The sequence below is a fragment of the Mustela erminea genome, chromosome 1 (assembly GCF_009829155.1).
Source record: "Mustela erminea isolate mMusErm1 chromosome 1, mMusErm1.Pri, whole genome shotgun sequence".
Lineage (NCBI taxonomy): Eukaryota > Metazoa > Chordata > Mammalia > Carnivora > Mustelidae > Mustela > Mustela erminea.
The window spans coordinates 32737711-32753062 of NC_045614.1; the positions used below are offsets into that span (position 1 = coordinate 32737711).

At 42.7% G+C, this 15352-nt stretch overlaps 1 protein-coding gene across 3 annotated transcripts in view; it reads right to left on the reverse strand.

The window, feature by feature from the left end:
- The window catches only part of ADAMTS9 (ADAM metallopeptidase with thrombospondin type 1 motif 9), a 165753-nt gene that overhangs the window by 115167 nt on the left and 35234 nt on the right, over window positions 1-15352 (reverse strand). For all 3 annotated transcript variants that reach the window (XM_032324460.1, XM_032324470.1, XM_032324450.1), the window contains exons 9-12: window positions 12760-12906; window positions 11366-11507; window positions 10299-10394; window positions 4088-4233 (exon numbers count right to left, since the gene is read on the reverse strand). In XM_032324460.1, the coding sequence (XP_032180351.1) occupies window positions 4088-4233; window positions 10299-10394; window positions 11366-11507; window positions 12760-12906 (531 nt within the window). The remainder of the gene's footprint in view (window positions 1-4087; window positions 4234-10298; window positions 10395-11365; window positions 11508-12759; window positions 12907-15352) is intronic.

The following is a 15352-nucleotide window of genomic DNA, read 5'->3' on the forward strand; positions in this document are numbered from 1 at the left end:
CATGATCTTGGGTCCTGAGATCTAGCCCTGCATTGGGCTCTCTGCTGAGCAGGGAGCCTGCTTCCTCCTCTCTCTCTGCCTGCCTCTCTGCCTGCTTGTGATCTCTCTGTCAAATAAATAAACAAAATCCTTTAAAAAAAGAAAAAGAAAACTTTGCTGCAATTCTTTACAGCCAAATGAGAGATTCGTTTTCTTAGATGAAATAGACACAAGTCTATTACCTTGTCATCAGATTTAATTAGCAGTTACTATGGCGAAAGCTTAAGTGTGAAAATATCTAGTTCACAATCTTCTTCTCAAATATAGGAGTTTATTAGTTTTTAATTTAACTTACCTCCTAATTTAAAAGAAAAATAGAAGCACCAGAAGAGGGAAAGCTTTGCCTCTCTCAAAGAACTGGCATGGTTTTTTAAATTTTTGATGGACCTGTAAAAATTCTACAGACTTTTGTTCTAGCCACCAACAAGCTCAGAGTCAATTTAGAGCACAAAATAAAAAGGACAGGGCCCAACTTCCTGATAATGCATCTTCTAGTTCCAATACTGGTCTTGCTTTAGTACTCTAAGTTATGTTTTTGGTGGCTCTGATTTTAGATCTTACTGTATTACGTGTTTCTCACAGATCAGATGATCATGTAATTAATTGTCCAATCCAGGACACTAGAGAAAGTAAAGGGTAGCTATTGATAACTTCTCCTGACAACAGATGTGAACAGGGACAGTTTTTACAGATTGGAACACATGCTCATCTTATCTGTAGGGCATGGATCATAAATGGGATTAAAAGAAAAAACAAATAAAACATTTAAAGACAAAATGGTCGGGCCCCATTCTCATGATGGTAAATCAGCAGCACTGCATACTGAAAAAACCAAAAACCATTTGACCTAAATCAGAAAGCATCTGGTTTCTACAGCTTGCTCATTAGGACACCGTAGTCCGAGGCTCCTTCTCCTTTGTAGCTTTCATGCTTTTGCGGGGACGGGGGGGGGACCTAAAAATACAGCATAAAGTATTTGGATACTAAACACATCCTCGAATCGCAAGAATACTGTAAAAAAAAAAAAAAAAGTCCAGCATTCTTAATAAATATACCTTGGATACTAAAAATGGGGCTCTACAGTATATTCAGAAGGGCTCCTCAAACTGGGAAAAGGCAGGTTGCCAGTGATGGGAACACCATTCCCCTCCAGTTCCTTGAGAATCAGAAGCTATCCCTTCTGCCTTCTGCATAACGAACCATGTGCTCTGTGAATTTCTCTGCACAGGCTTTTAAACCGAGATTTGGATCTGATTTTCCCTTTCCTGTGTCCCTTTCTCTTGTCCAACGGACTTCCCCGCCACTGCCATTGTAAACTCAAGGTTTTGTGAGGCAGACTCCTTCCTCAATTCACAGGGACATCCCAAAGAGCAAATAGCTTGGAAGAGCTTTAATGGAATGATGTCAGCCCTGACACTCAGCTAGGTGAATGGTGATCTTTTAAAACCTTCCATAGCAAACAGCAAGGACAAGGACCTCTAATTGAAGTCTTTAATGATCAGTTCCTAACTTCTGAATGTGAGGATCTTTGCTTCACTTTGAAGCTCAAGATCCTTTCCTGCTGAGATCTTTACACTGGGTGATTTTCTTTGTCTGGCTCCTTCCAATTATGGAGTGATTTATCTCTCTCCACTTTCCACATTACCTCCAGAACTACTCTGAGACTTAAAAAAACAAAAACAAAAACAAACAGTTCTTCTGAATGAAGTATTCTTGGGTCACAATTTCAAAAATGTCCACTTGTTGGCAATATTCTTATCCTCATGGCAATAACAGCACACTGGAATAATAATAATAATTTGGCTCTCTGTAACACCGAACAGTTTTTAATTTTTAAAAAGTGTGTCGTATTTGCTATTAGCTTAAAATGCTTTATTTTATTTTATTTTATTTTATTTTTTCTAAAAGATTTTACTTATTTATTTGACAGACAGAGATCACAAGTAGGCAGAGAGGCAGGCAGAGAGAGAGGAGGAAGCAGGCTCCCCACTGAGCAGAGAGCCCGATGCAGAGCTCAATCCCAGGACCCTGAGATCATGACCTGAGCCGAAGGCAGAGGCTTTAACCCACTGAGCCACCCAGGCGCCGCTGAAATGCTTTATTTTAATGCTTCAATAATACAGTTAGGATTTATAACGGACTTTAAAAAACAAGTTGTGGAAAACTATATATAGTATGATCCTTATTTCATATTACAGAATACTTATTTCATATACTACATATTACATGACAAATCTTTTTTCAAAGCCCAAAGTGATACTATCCAATCATTTTCCCCTGGTTATTTCCTTGTGGGGTATAGGTGGGAAATAGGACAATGATAACAGAAATTTTTTTATCGTGTAGCTTTGTGCCTGGATTTTTGGAAAACACGTGCTATATTTATAGTAATGTTTAAACCAATACAAAATTGGTTAACCACTGTTAAACCAATACAAAATACAGACTCTATTAATAATCTAATGTTTTGTGTTTATACCCATAGTGAGAGACTAGAGTCTATGTTTTCTAGCTCTTGAACTGTCTTTGCAGAGGCTAATATCATGTAAACATGAGACAAATGTTGGACTGTGAGCAAAAGTACATGAAAATAAATAGATCATTATCTGTGATTTGTACTAATGAGTATTTATCATGTTGGGGCTTGCAGCAGTGGCCTAAAGCTATGTTCTTTTTTGTTTAACATGATTCATATTTTTTCTTATAAAAAAACTGGAAGCTCTGGCAACACTAGGCCCTCTTCCTGCCTGTGAACAACCAGCTGGATCTGAGCTGTGCCCTGTACTTAAGTCTCTACTACCCTGCAGGACAACCCTATTACACTGTACCAACCCACTCCCTGGTCTTACCTGCTTGTTTCTGTCCCCAATTCAGTCTGCTACCCCTAATGTGGACTCATAAATGAGTCCTGTGCATGAAATCACTTTATATAACACCAAAACAAATGGGTCTTCAATATGGTTATTGGCTTAGACATCTAAAAACTATCCCGATTCTATGAGGACTCCTTGGTCCTCTGGCCTATAGAGGTTCAATGACCTCTATAATTCCACCCTATGACCTTCTGTTCCTTTAGATTTTGATACACCTTAGATCCAAATAAAATTTGATGTCATTCCTTATGATAAAAATATGCTTTCTTAAATCTCCTTATAAACACACACTCTTACTGTGACAGAGGCTGGGAAAAAACCCCATCAACTTCATTTGAACACGTACTAAAGGCTAGGCTGGTAAAGACAGCCACGGTCTTTAATTTAATGAGAATTACCCCAAAAGCCAGGCACTCCCAGTCTGTACACTGTCTGGTTGTGGGATGGACCTTAAGGTTGCACCTGTAAGACAGCTACCTTGACCCAAAATGAATTCTTGCCTTGGGGGATCCAGTCCCTTAGCCTCTGCTACCACTACCCGGGGGTCTGTGTGCCATTTGAGGCATTTTAGTAGCTAAACTGCAGAGGCAACGAGCTACCTACAGTCTGGACAGAAATGTCCAATTTCTTCCTTTCCTTGGGACAATCCATCTGTTCCCTTTGTTAGCCAGCTATACTGAGCTCAGCGGGCAGTGAGATATGCCTGATGTCAAACCATTAAACAGGCCAATGAATACAACAGCACCTACTGCTTGGCAGACAGAACTTTTTTTTGTTTTTGTTTTTAAGATTTTATTTATTTATTTGTCAAAGAGAGAATGAGTGCACAAGCAGGGGGAGCGGTAGGCAGAGGCAGATGGAGAAACAGGGAGCCTGACGCGGGACTCGATCCCAGGACCCGGATATCATGACCTGAGCCGAAGGCAGATGCTTAACCCACTGAGCCACCCAGGTGTCCCAAGGTAGATAGACAGGATCATGGAAGAAAGTGTACTACAGAGGACAGTGCCTGGGAAGAAAGAGATCGGCTATTACTAGTCTAAGCAACCCTAGAAATCCACTCCCTCTTGAAGGGGGAAGGAGCTCTCCATCTGCCCCCAGCTACATCATTCCCTTCTGGAATGTGCCACTCATGCTATGCCGATAAAGCAACAGCAAGAATTTCTAGGACTTACTCTGGTCTGTTGCACTCCCGAATAGCTGTTTTGATGCCCCCTCCACACGTTCTTGAGCAGGTTCCAAAGGGACTCCAACTTCCCCAGGATCCATCCGTCACCGGGGCCTCCATTTCTTTGGGGACACAAAATCCAAACTTGCAGTGCTGTATTTAATAAGGGGAACAGTGAGGGAGAGATCGGTGCTGGAGACATCGTAGGACCCGCTACCCTTTTGAGTACGTACCATACTTCATTCCGCCTCCCAACCCCACCATGTGCTGGTTTGAAATGCTGCCATTTTCTATATGAATAATGGAAACAGTAGGGATTTTCATCATTATATGGCCACATTCTATATGAATAATGGAAACAGTAGGGGTTTTCATCTTGTACTTAAGGATTTTAGGTCCTGTCTTCATTTACCGCTTGCTTGACTGAAATGAGCCCAGGAGTGACTGGCTCCAGGCAGTCAGGCTAACCCCTGTAGCCGGATTCGAAGTGCCCAATTAGTCTACTTGGAAAAAATGAGGAGAGGAAGTGGGCAGACTGGTTGTAGACGGGGCCAACACGAGTTCCTGGATTTGTAGAGCGTCTCTCCATTAAGAAGGCTCAGAGACGCTGGGAGCCCGGTAAAATATATTTTATTGCTCCCCGCGGATTTGAAAAGCCAATTTTAATTAGGTGGGAGAGGAAAAAAAAAAAAAAAAAAGCAAGTTACATGATTCCCATAAACTCACTTCACCAAAGCACACAGGATGAGACCAGAGCAAAATGGACAGATTACCGACAGCCCTAAACTTTATGGCTTTTTTGTGACTCACGGCTTCAGAGTCTCCAGCCTACAGCAGGAAGAAGGCCATGATGCTTAAGACGAAACAAAACAGAATAAAACTCCTCAGCAGGACAAGGGATTCGGAGAAGCCCATTTCAACCCTCTGCCATTGTTGGGGTGTGAGGCCCTGACACAAAGCCGAGGTCACTGAGCAGCGGACAAAGGCGGAGTGGAGGCAGGGGCGGCAGGAGGTGACGCCCCGCGGCTCGCTCAGATCTCTCAAGTGGAGCTGGTGATGGCCGGCTGCCGTGATTTATCTGCAGGGAGGCCACAGGCAGAGGCAGACCCACAGCGGCCGGGGGTGGGGGAGCGTGCTGGGAAAGCGGACAAGTAAGGCGCAGGTGAAGGTCCCCAATGCAAGGGGCAGCCGCACAGAAGGCTCGGTGAACGATTATTCCGAGAGCACAATTAAGCTTTCTCTGTTTTGCAGCGTCCTCTCTTGCAACAACTCTGCTGGGGTGTCTGAGGATGTCCCCTGTCCCTGGGCTGCGTGGCTAAGGCTTAAAAGGTTCTACATTCAAAGATCCTGGGCACTTCTATGCCCAAGAAATGTGGGCAGAGGGAGAGGGGGTGACGTCACTCTCGGACATCCTCTTCACAATGGTCTTTATGGGGGTCGTGAACATTTATTGGAACATACGCACATAAAAACAAATGAGAGAGGTAGCCTGGTCTGCTGCTCTGCCATCCAGCGAGAACGTGCCAGAAGCCACATGTTTTAAAATTTATTTTAAATGTTTAGAAACCACATTAAAACAAGTAAAAGGAAAACTGAAATGAATTTTAATACCTTTTATTTAGCTCAAAATAGCTGAACATTATTATTTCTGTATGGAATCAATATAAAATTATGGTTGTTTTTTGTTTTTTGTTTTTTTTACTTTTTTTTTTTCATACTAGGTCTTTAACACCTGGTGTGTATTTTCACTTAAGCACATCTTGGTTCAGAGTGACATTTGAAGGGTTCACTAGGCACTTGAAGCTGCTGGAGGCTATACTGGACAGCAGAGGTCTTGGAAGGCCAAAGCTTGGCAGGCCAGGGGTCTAGTGGGGAGCCAGGTTTCTCCCACAGACTAACCCTGTGACCCTAGGTGAGTCCCTGACTGTTCCTACAGTGTTCCTAAAAAATGGAGACCAACATGCCAAAGTTGTCTTGAGTAGAACAGGAGACATAGCACATCTGAAGTACCTAGTATACAGTAAAACACATAGGGGACCTGACTTAAATAAAGTCAGCAGGACACTGACAAACATTCTCAGGGCTCTTAGTATTGGTCAGGCAGTGTTCTAAGCATAGATAGATATTAACATAGTCCTCCTAGCACACTATAAAATAGGTACTCTTATCACCCCCATTTCTACTGAAAAGAAAACGGAGGCACAGACAGGTTGATACCAAATATCAGTAAGGGGCAGAGCTGAGATCGAAACACAGTCTGACTCAAGTGTGCACTCTTCACTGTGACACATGCTGCCTCTCAATTGTGAGCAAATGGGGACACTGATTTTGGCATGTAAACAAAGAAAAAATTAAAATAAAAGCAAGATTAATGACATGGTTAGGTGAGGCTGAGACTCCCAAGTTGTCCACCCGATATCCAGTCTCTCCCTTCTCCTTGGAAATAGACTACATTATTTTCCCAGAGCCTTGTACAGATAAGAGTAGTCAAAGAGATGTCAGCAGACTTCACTGGCTGATATTCCTAGAAAGGTCCTTTTGCCTCTTTGTCCCCTGCCCCTTGGCTTCATTCTGCCTGGAACTCCCACTTGATGGCTGGAGTTGCTACAGCCATTCTGTGACCTTGAGGATGAAGTCCATTTGCATATGATAATGGAACAGGAAGAAATTAGATTTATGGAGCTGCCACAACAGTCCCATAACCTGTCTAGTTTGGGACTAGTTTTTTTGTGTGTGTCAGAAAAAAAGAGCCAATTTGATTACATGACTATAACTGGATCTCACCTAAACAAAATTCCTAATTAATATTCAGTTGGAGTCATAGAACATGACCCTCAGATTCAGCCCTCAAATCTTCCTGCTAGAAACACATTTTATAAATCCTACAAAGTAATGAGATATTCCTATACTTCTAATTAAAAACTGGTCTGCAAATCAAATGTTCCTTACTGATATGACCACTGATAGGTAGAAAGGGAATGACAAGAAGAGCTGAGAAGAACAGGAGAAGTGCCTGAAGTGACAGAGGCTGGAAATCAGGGCTCTTTGGGAGATATTTACCACAATGACCTTATTTTAGCAGGCAAATTCGATAAACAATACTTGCGTGCTGGAATAGCCACCACATCGTAACAAAGCACTAAGGAGCTGGTACAGTCCTAGCCAAACCATAGTCAACCTTTTCTAAAAGCATCTAGAACCATTTAAATGGTATTTTACCTAAACACATCTTTTTTTAGGAGTTTGGAAGAGGGACTTGGAGGTCCATTTTGTCCCAAGGAAGCTTAAAATAAGAGTTTCAAACCTCAGACTCACGAACGGGGTTAAAATGAAATGTTAATGGGCTTAACAAGAGAATGGAGAAAATAAAGAGAATTAGAGTCATTCATCAAAATAACATTGTGTCAGCAGCCCAAGACAGATCACTGCTGAGGGAGCAGGGCAGAAAGAAGAGAAAGAAACAAAAAAAAAAAAAAAAAAAAGAGGAAAAATTAAGCCCACCACAAAGGGAATCCAAATTGGTTGGAGAAAAGGCATATGGTTTTACTGCCAATTCAAAAAATAAAACAAAAACAAAAGTAAAACAAAAAACAAACCAGAACAAAATAAAAAATAAAACAAAACAAAAACAAAAAACCACACAAAGAATTCCTATGCCAACAGATACACCATCTTCGGTGTTTGCAACATGCATAAATGCTCTTCAGGGAAACAAACACACATATGGCCGCATTTTTAATAAAAGCTGCTAGGCTTGGCCACTTTTTCTAAAACAGAACTACCCACGTACCTATCATGTTCTCCGCATAGTTGCTTCTCTGAGTGTCCTGCCCTTTGGAATGCCTTGAAGTCTCTTGCTCTTGCCAAACACAAGCGTACATGGAAAATGACTTCTGAAAGACCTCCAAATTTCCCCATCCCTCAGGTATAAGATTACCCTGCAATCCCTTATCTTCTGCTTCTGTTACAAAAACAGAAGATTGGAAAAAGATACAACAGACTTTCTCCCGAATTCTTTTCTGTTGGAGGATGACTGAGATACGGCACTGGCTATGGTGAGGTTGGTAGCCTGTCTGCCACAATGTCACGGAACATAATTCACTTCATCCTAGTACCGAAACTCTTTGTTATGGTTTTTCCAGCAATAACATATATCAGAAACAGACTTAGTAGGTGGGTGCCTCAGACTGGCGAAGAACCTTAACACAAGTCCAGTGATTTTTCTGAGCTCAAAGAGAATTAATTTAAGTAATAGAGTGGGCAGGCTTGGACTCAAGCCAACTAATCCAGTTATCAATGAGGTATATAGTCTGTTGTCATCTTACATCAGCTGCTAGCACCTGTCTGGGTCACTGTGCTTTAAGCAGGACTCAGAGGCCACATTGTCATTTTGTAAGAATGAATGAATGCTTAATGGTTGTCAAGGAAACCTGAGAACCACAATCCCACTCAAATCTATGATCTTCTGGCCATCAAAGCGCTTAAGTTAAATGTTCCACAAAAAGCGAAAAATTCTTCCTGGCTAAGGACATCTATCTCTTCTTATGCTTATGAAAGGTGCAAAAGCTGTAGTGCCCATGGTCATACATAGCTTCGGTTGCGCTGTTCATTGGACAAAGCTATATTCTCTGCTGCTGAGGTCTTAGCCATCAAGAAGTGAGAACATGAGCTGATTTAGTCTCCAAGTAAGTCAAGTATAAAATCAGCTTCATTGTCGTTTTTAATTTTTTGTGGACAGAACTCTATAATTTTTCAAATAACATTCATACCCTCCAGCTCACATCACTTTACAATTACCAAGGCAGATGGGAAGGAAGCCACTGGTCCTCCTGCTTGAGCACTGGAGACAGAGGAGCTCAGTGAGCCTGAGGTACTGCAATTATAGGCGACTCTGTGGCCCCTTCAGACAAAGCAAAGGAGGAATATGGGGTGGGGAGGGGCTGGAGTGTGGGGACACTGCCCTAAAATAAATAAATAAATAAATAAAATATAAAATGGGGAGGGGAAGGGAGCATTCAAGTTGGTCACTTCTGAGGACCACTTCCATAGAAACATGCTGAGTGCTACTCATTCCTCCAAAGTGGAGGCAAACAAGAAGAGAACAGGATATTAGAAGTGAGTGAAGTGGACAATGGGAGGAGGAGAGAAGAAAGGAAAAATACATGTAAGGGTGTCAACACACTCAGAATATAGCCCAGGGATAGCATGAGTGGTGAGAGAAAGAATGCCCTTTGCCATAGGGATTAAAAAAAATCAGGTTTAGATCTAAAACTTTAAGTAGCCAATATTTTGGATGGTGATGATGATAATATAGCAACTTTTTAGTTTCTAGATGGATACCAGGTACCGAAGTTTGTACGAGTCATACTCCTAGGTGTGGGGGGCATTGTTATTTCCAGGCTGTATAAGGAACAGATTTTTATTTATTTTTGGTTATTAACAAGTAAGTGGGAATCATTATAACCAACTCACAACATACATTTGCATATTTCCCAGGTGACATCACAGCTCTTTAAAGGGACCAACGCAGGCTGGAAAAAGCCTGGTATCCCAGTAGTGAACAAAGGAAGTTTGCTGTATTTCTGTGTTTCTTTGATTTTTGAAATTTCATTTATTTTATTTGAGAGAGAGAGAGAGAGAGAGAAAGTGAGCATGAGCTGGGGGAGGGACAGACGGAGAGGGAGAGAATCTCAAACAGAGCCTGTGCTGAGCGTGGGGCCCGACGCGGGCTCCGTCCCACAGCCCTGAGATCGTGACCTGAGCCAAAATCAAGAGTCAGAGGCTCAGATGACGGAGCCACCCAGGTGCCCCTGTGTCTCCTTGATTTTAAGATGCTCCATCAACTTAAAAGCCAGCCTTCCATTGCCGCCCCCAAAACAAAGAGAAGACAAAGACAAAAAAGACAAAGCAGAAAAGAAACACTGTCTCGCGTTAAACCAAACAGCGTGTTGGGATTGCAGGAACGTTAAAATGAGAGAAAGGATGTTTTCCAAATTGAGGCAATAATGCTCGCTCTGTGTCTTGTATCAGTATTATGCTAGAATGTAAGTTCTCATAATTTTCGAAAGCAAAATTGAACCTCTTACCCCCAGAAAGTATGACACATGCTGAAAACACACTGTGTTGTATACTCTAAACAATGGTGACTAAAACGACAGCTAAAATCGTGCCCACTTCTGCTCCCCCAAGACCAAAGAATGGACAGGGGTGCTACTTGCCTTTCCGGGCTCACACTCGGTCCCGTCTGCCCAGGGTGTGTGCTGAGTCCGGCATACTCCATCCACATTATTGCACCAGAGTCGTCTACACTGCATCTGTTCGGTTTGGTTAAACAACAAGCCAGTGACAATGTGATTAGATGATATGGAACCAGGCAAGGGTTGCTTTCAACTAATGTTTTGCCAACAAGATAGCATAGGTTACAAACACATTTTTTTTCTCCATATGATGATTGATAAAATATTCCAAGGGCTACGTCTAGCAGGACCTCAGGTGGGGTAAAAGGGTGATGTTTGCTATCATGGGAAACACAGAAAGGAATATCATCTGGGGTGAGTTTCACTTAAAAATTTTTATTCTTTCCATGGAATCAGTGTACTTCACAATTCCCCTGGTATTTCCAATGTCTCTCCCACCAAAACCACCAACCAGACACCCAAAGGAAGAGAGTGGGGTACCTCAGAAAAGCGCATTTTTGTCCATTGGCCTCCTGATAACCACGGGGTATCATTGGTCCAAGTGTCCACAACATACACATTAAAACATCCCACACTCATCAGTTAAGCTACCTATTGCCAGAAATGATTTCAAGCCCCAGGGGGTCAGAGAGCACAGCCCTGACAAGCTACAACAGGGACACAGGTTTGTCTCATGAATGACCTTTACCGAATCTAGAAGAGTCCCTGTTATAAAGGTCATCCAGACAAGTCAGTGGGGATGAAAGGAGCCGAGGAGAGGAAAGGGCTGAGCTACGCCACTCCTGGCCCGGTCCCCTGTCCTCTCTGAGTCTCAGTTTCCCACGTGCAAAATGAAAACGGTAATGACATCTCCCTTCTGGGCCATCACGACAGAGAAGTGAGAATGCACAGGCAAAGCACCAGTTAACAGCGAGCGCTGTCACAGCTGATCGTCATCGTCCTTATGTCTGTGGTCATTAATGGTCAATGGACCATTCTCCACTTGGCCACCCGTGGTTTACGTGAGAGTGAGAAGCCCTTGGGAAACCGTGGATTTAAAAACATCCAGAATCAATGGACAGGGGCAGAAGTGGCCCCCAAACACTTACCATGTATGGGCACACCTGAGAACCTGGTCCAAAAATCAATTCACATTGTTTATTCACGTCGTACAGGAGGCCTGGGAGTTGGGGAGGCAAAGGGTAGGATCTGGATTCAGGTTCATTAAGCAAACACTCGCCGTAACCGGTGCTATGGAAAGCAGAAAAACACAGATGGTGAGAGCCATGACGAGAAGGGGCTGTTAAGGGGTCCAGATGAAAGTGAAGGCCATCCCGCCATATTAAATGTAGAGAGGACAGTTCCTTTATCGAATGCGCTTTATTCTTTACGTCCCAGGCTAACATCCAAAAGCGGAAGCTCTATTTTTGGTGTACACTCGTTTGTGGAACCACTGGCTCTCCACACAAAACAGTCAGTAGGAAACATGCAGCTTTTACAGCGTTTGTCACAGTTTGGGGCAATTATCTGCTTATTTTTTACTCTCCTCTCCAATAGACTGTAAGCTTCTTAGGGGCACAGATAGCGTCTTTTTCACCCAAGCCTGGGGTTCTAAACACCATAGCAACAGGTCTTTGGTAAATGTTTGCTGAGTAGAAGAGTGGGTGAATCAACAACTCTAAGAAGAAAGACTTCAGGCCATCTGGTTGGCAAGAAAAACAGCAACCCTTGGGTTCTTTCACTTTTCTGCAAACACCTCTTCTGGAAAATTCACACCTGGCGAGTTCTGATTAATAAGGCCCCACTTCCCCGTGGCTGGAGAAATAGACACCCAGTGACCTTGGACCATCACTTAACCTTTCGTACATCTGGGAGAGAAGAGCCATGAATCTGTGACACGGGGATATTGTATAATGTAATTGGATCTTTGCGCTGCCTGGCAGGAAGCTTAAAAAACAAAAACCAAGAGGAAGAAAAGAAAGAAGGAGAGAGAGAGAGGGAGGGAGGGAAAGAGAGAGACAGAGGAGGAATGTTCTTAATTCAACCACATGGCGGTCTGTGTGATCTTCACCCACCCCCATAACCCTCTTGTGGGTCATCTCGCCACCCTCTCCTTTTCGGAGCCAAAATTACTAAGTCAGAACCACAAGAATTCTGTGGCCTTCCCTCATCGCCTCATCACATTCATGGGTCCTCCCCGCAAGGCCCGAACAGAATTCAGCGCTTCACCAAGAATGAAGCCACATTTACATATTTGCTTTAAGATCCCGGCCTTCTCTTGAGCTCCCTCTGTAATCTTCAAAACTCGGGCCAGGAGAGGAACGGCACAGATGTCAGAGAGGTTGTTTTTTTTTTTTTTTTTTTTTTTACCTCCTCCCAGGAATGTCAACAAAAATAACAACGCCAAAGGAATGCTTGACTCTACATTTTCTTTCCCACAATGAGCTCGCTACCCAGAGACCAGACACTAGAAGCCCGGGCTCAAAGAAAGTTGAAGTCTTACTCTAAAAACTCAGTGATATATTTTCGACTACATTTTGACCACAACCAGGGGTTGGTGTAGAAGTTCAGCGTCGGAGCCATGACATGCTGGGGGCTCTTGACGCCTTCCTCCTTGCACTTGTTGTTGTCATCATGAGGCATGTTAAACCTAAGGTCAAAGACACAAAGACAGGGACGACAATGAATACCAAAGCACCGAGTTCTTATCACTGGTTCAAGGGGGCACCTGTTCAAGAGAAAAATGTTAACGGCCTTCTGCATTTTGAATAGGAACCCACCTCCTGGGGAGCAGGAGAAAACTTCCTAGATGGTGGAAGACGGAGGGGAGCAGAGAACGTGATTCTCACCCAAGTTAATACAAAGTGCCTTTAATGTATATATAAAAAAAAATGACATCACGGGGTGCATTATCTGGGTTAAGAGTCCGTTTTGGAATTGCAGACGCTCCGAGCGTGCTATAGTTCATGCTAGAATACAGTAGTGGGAATTCCTAATAAGCCGTTCAAGGCCAACTTATAGAGTCAAGAATTTGGCAAGTTATGATAACACTGCAAATATAAAGAGTCCTTCAAGTGTCAAACCTAGAAGCCAAAAACTTTCTAATAAGAGGCTCACTATGGGTCTTGGCATCTCCTCCTTTGGGGTCAGGTTGACAAATGACACAGCCACGCAGGTATATTATGAAGGTATGGAAAGTTCGTGCACAATAAAACCCATTAAGGAAAGCTGAAAGCGTAGAAACTAGAAGCATGCCAATTCCACCGGCTTAACGCAGACGGGGCAAATAGTTTCATGCTTCCTGCCAACGCCCATGGATTGGTACTGCTTCCTCAAAAGTTGGGCACAAAAGGATTCTGAAACGAATCCAGGTTCTGCCCTGAGAAAAGGCTATGATGGAGTACCAATGTCCTCTCGGGCCTGGGAGGGAACTCCGCAGCGGCATTAACACATACTTGCCATTCTTGGCTTCGCTGGAGGAAATGGGGTGGGGGGAATGATAGGAAGCATTTCTCAATCTAGAAACATCAGTTCTATGACCCACATGCCATTCTCAGCTCTGGTAATGAACTCATGAACTCAGAGGGGATGTCCTCTCTGGATGCCTCCCCCGTCACAAAATTGGTGCATGGGGCTAATTTTGCATTTAGGGGGGAATCCCCTCCACTAGTTCATCTTGCATCAGGGAGATCAGCGAGCTAGACAGAAGATGGACATGTATTCCATGTGAATCTGAAAGCTGGAATCACAGCCTGTCAAGTCCATTCCATTCATTTCTCCTGGGTCTGGTTTTCTTTTTCTTCTCAAACAACTTGGGCTCTTCAATAATGGCCCACAGGAATAATTGCCAGATGGAAATTACGAGACAGAAAACCTTCATCGGTCTAGGTTAAAAAGAATAGTGGGTTTTCAGGCTTAAGAACCTATTTTCTTAAAAGAATGCCCCTGTTTCCTGTTCCCAACTGCAAAGTCAGTGTCACACCTACAGTGGGAAACCCAACCCACGCAAGAGCCTCAAATCATGGTTGGCTGTTTTTCTGTGGTGTGAAGAAGGCGTTTACTCATCACCCCAAACATGCCCAGATAAAATCAAGTTTACTTCATCAAACCAACAGAGAACTTCTTTTCATTCAAATGTCAGGCACGTTTGCTCACAGCAGGGGCTAGACTGTAATATTCACGGAGCACTTACTAAAAAATAAGAACTGAGACTTTTTTTTTTGCATTCACAACATACCAGGCAATGTGTTAATTGGGTTAGATGCTTTATTTCATTTAACTACCTTATGTGAAAAGTGCTATTATGATCTGCATTTTATAGATGAGTCGTAGAGAGACTGAATTACTTGTTTAAGGTCACAAGGGTGATGGGGTAAAGGAGCTGGCATTGGAAACCACTCCAGCCTGATTTAAAAACCCCTGTGTTTTGGAATACATATAAAGCATATTCCCTCCTATTAGACAAATTGTGGAAGATTTTCAGGAAGGTCGTGTAAGAATCCCTGTATCCAGGAAAGATTCAGTTACTTTCCAAATTCCTCCCCCCACTCAGATTTTGTGCCTCTGGAAGCAGGTATGAGAAGGTAGGAGCTGTTTTTTTGTTTTGTTTTGTTTTGTTTTTTGAAGCGTCCAATGATACTCAACAAATACAAGATCGATAGCTTTTTTCCCCCAGCAGGGTTTTATGTTATCAGAGAGTCATGACTGTAACAACTTAATGTTTACATCTTTAAGAAGTTCATTAGAAAATCTGCTACAAAGTACTGTAGCAAATTTTAAAAAAAGATATTCATACTCCATTAAATATAAGCAAACCTAACTCTATGAGACAAAGCACCAAAACGAAAAGAATTCCCTATTGGGCTAGAAATTTACTTTTCATTTAGCTAATAACTCTCACCATTCCCCAATTATTTCATTTTTTAAAAAACTTCCTGACACCTCTCTCAGATGACGTGCATATATATTAGTCCCACCTAATAGTGAGGGAAAGAGCATACATTTTTCTCAAACCAAAGACAATGCAGAATTAGCACAATTCAGTCCAGAATTTGAGTATCTGGCTCCCAGTCTCCCTGTTAGAGCTGGTACTCCAA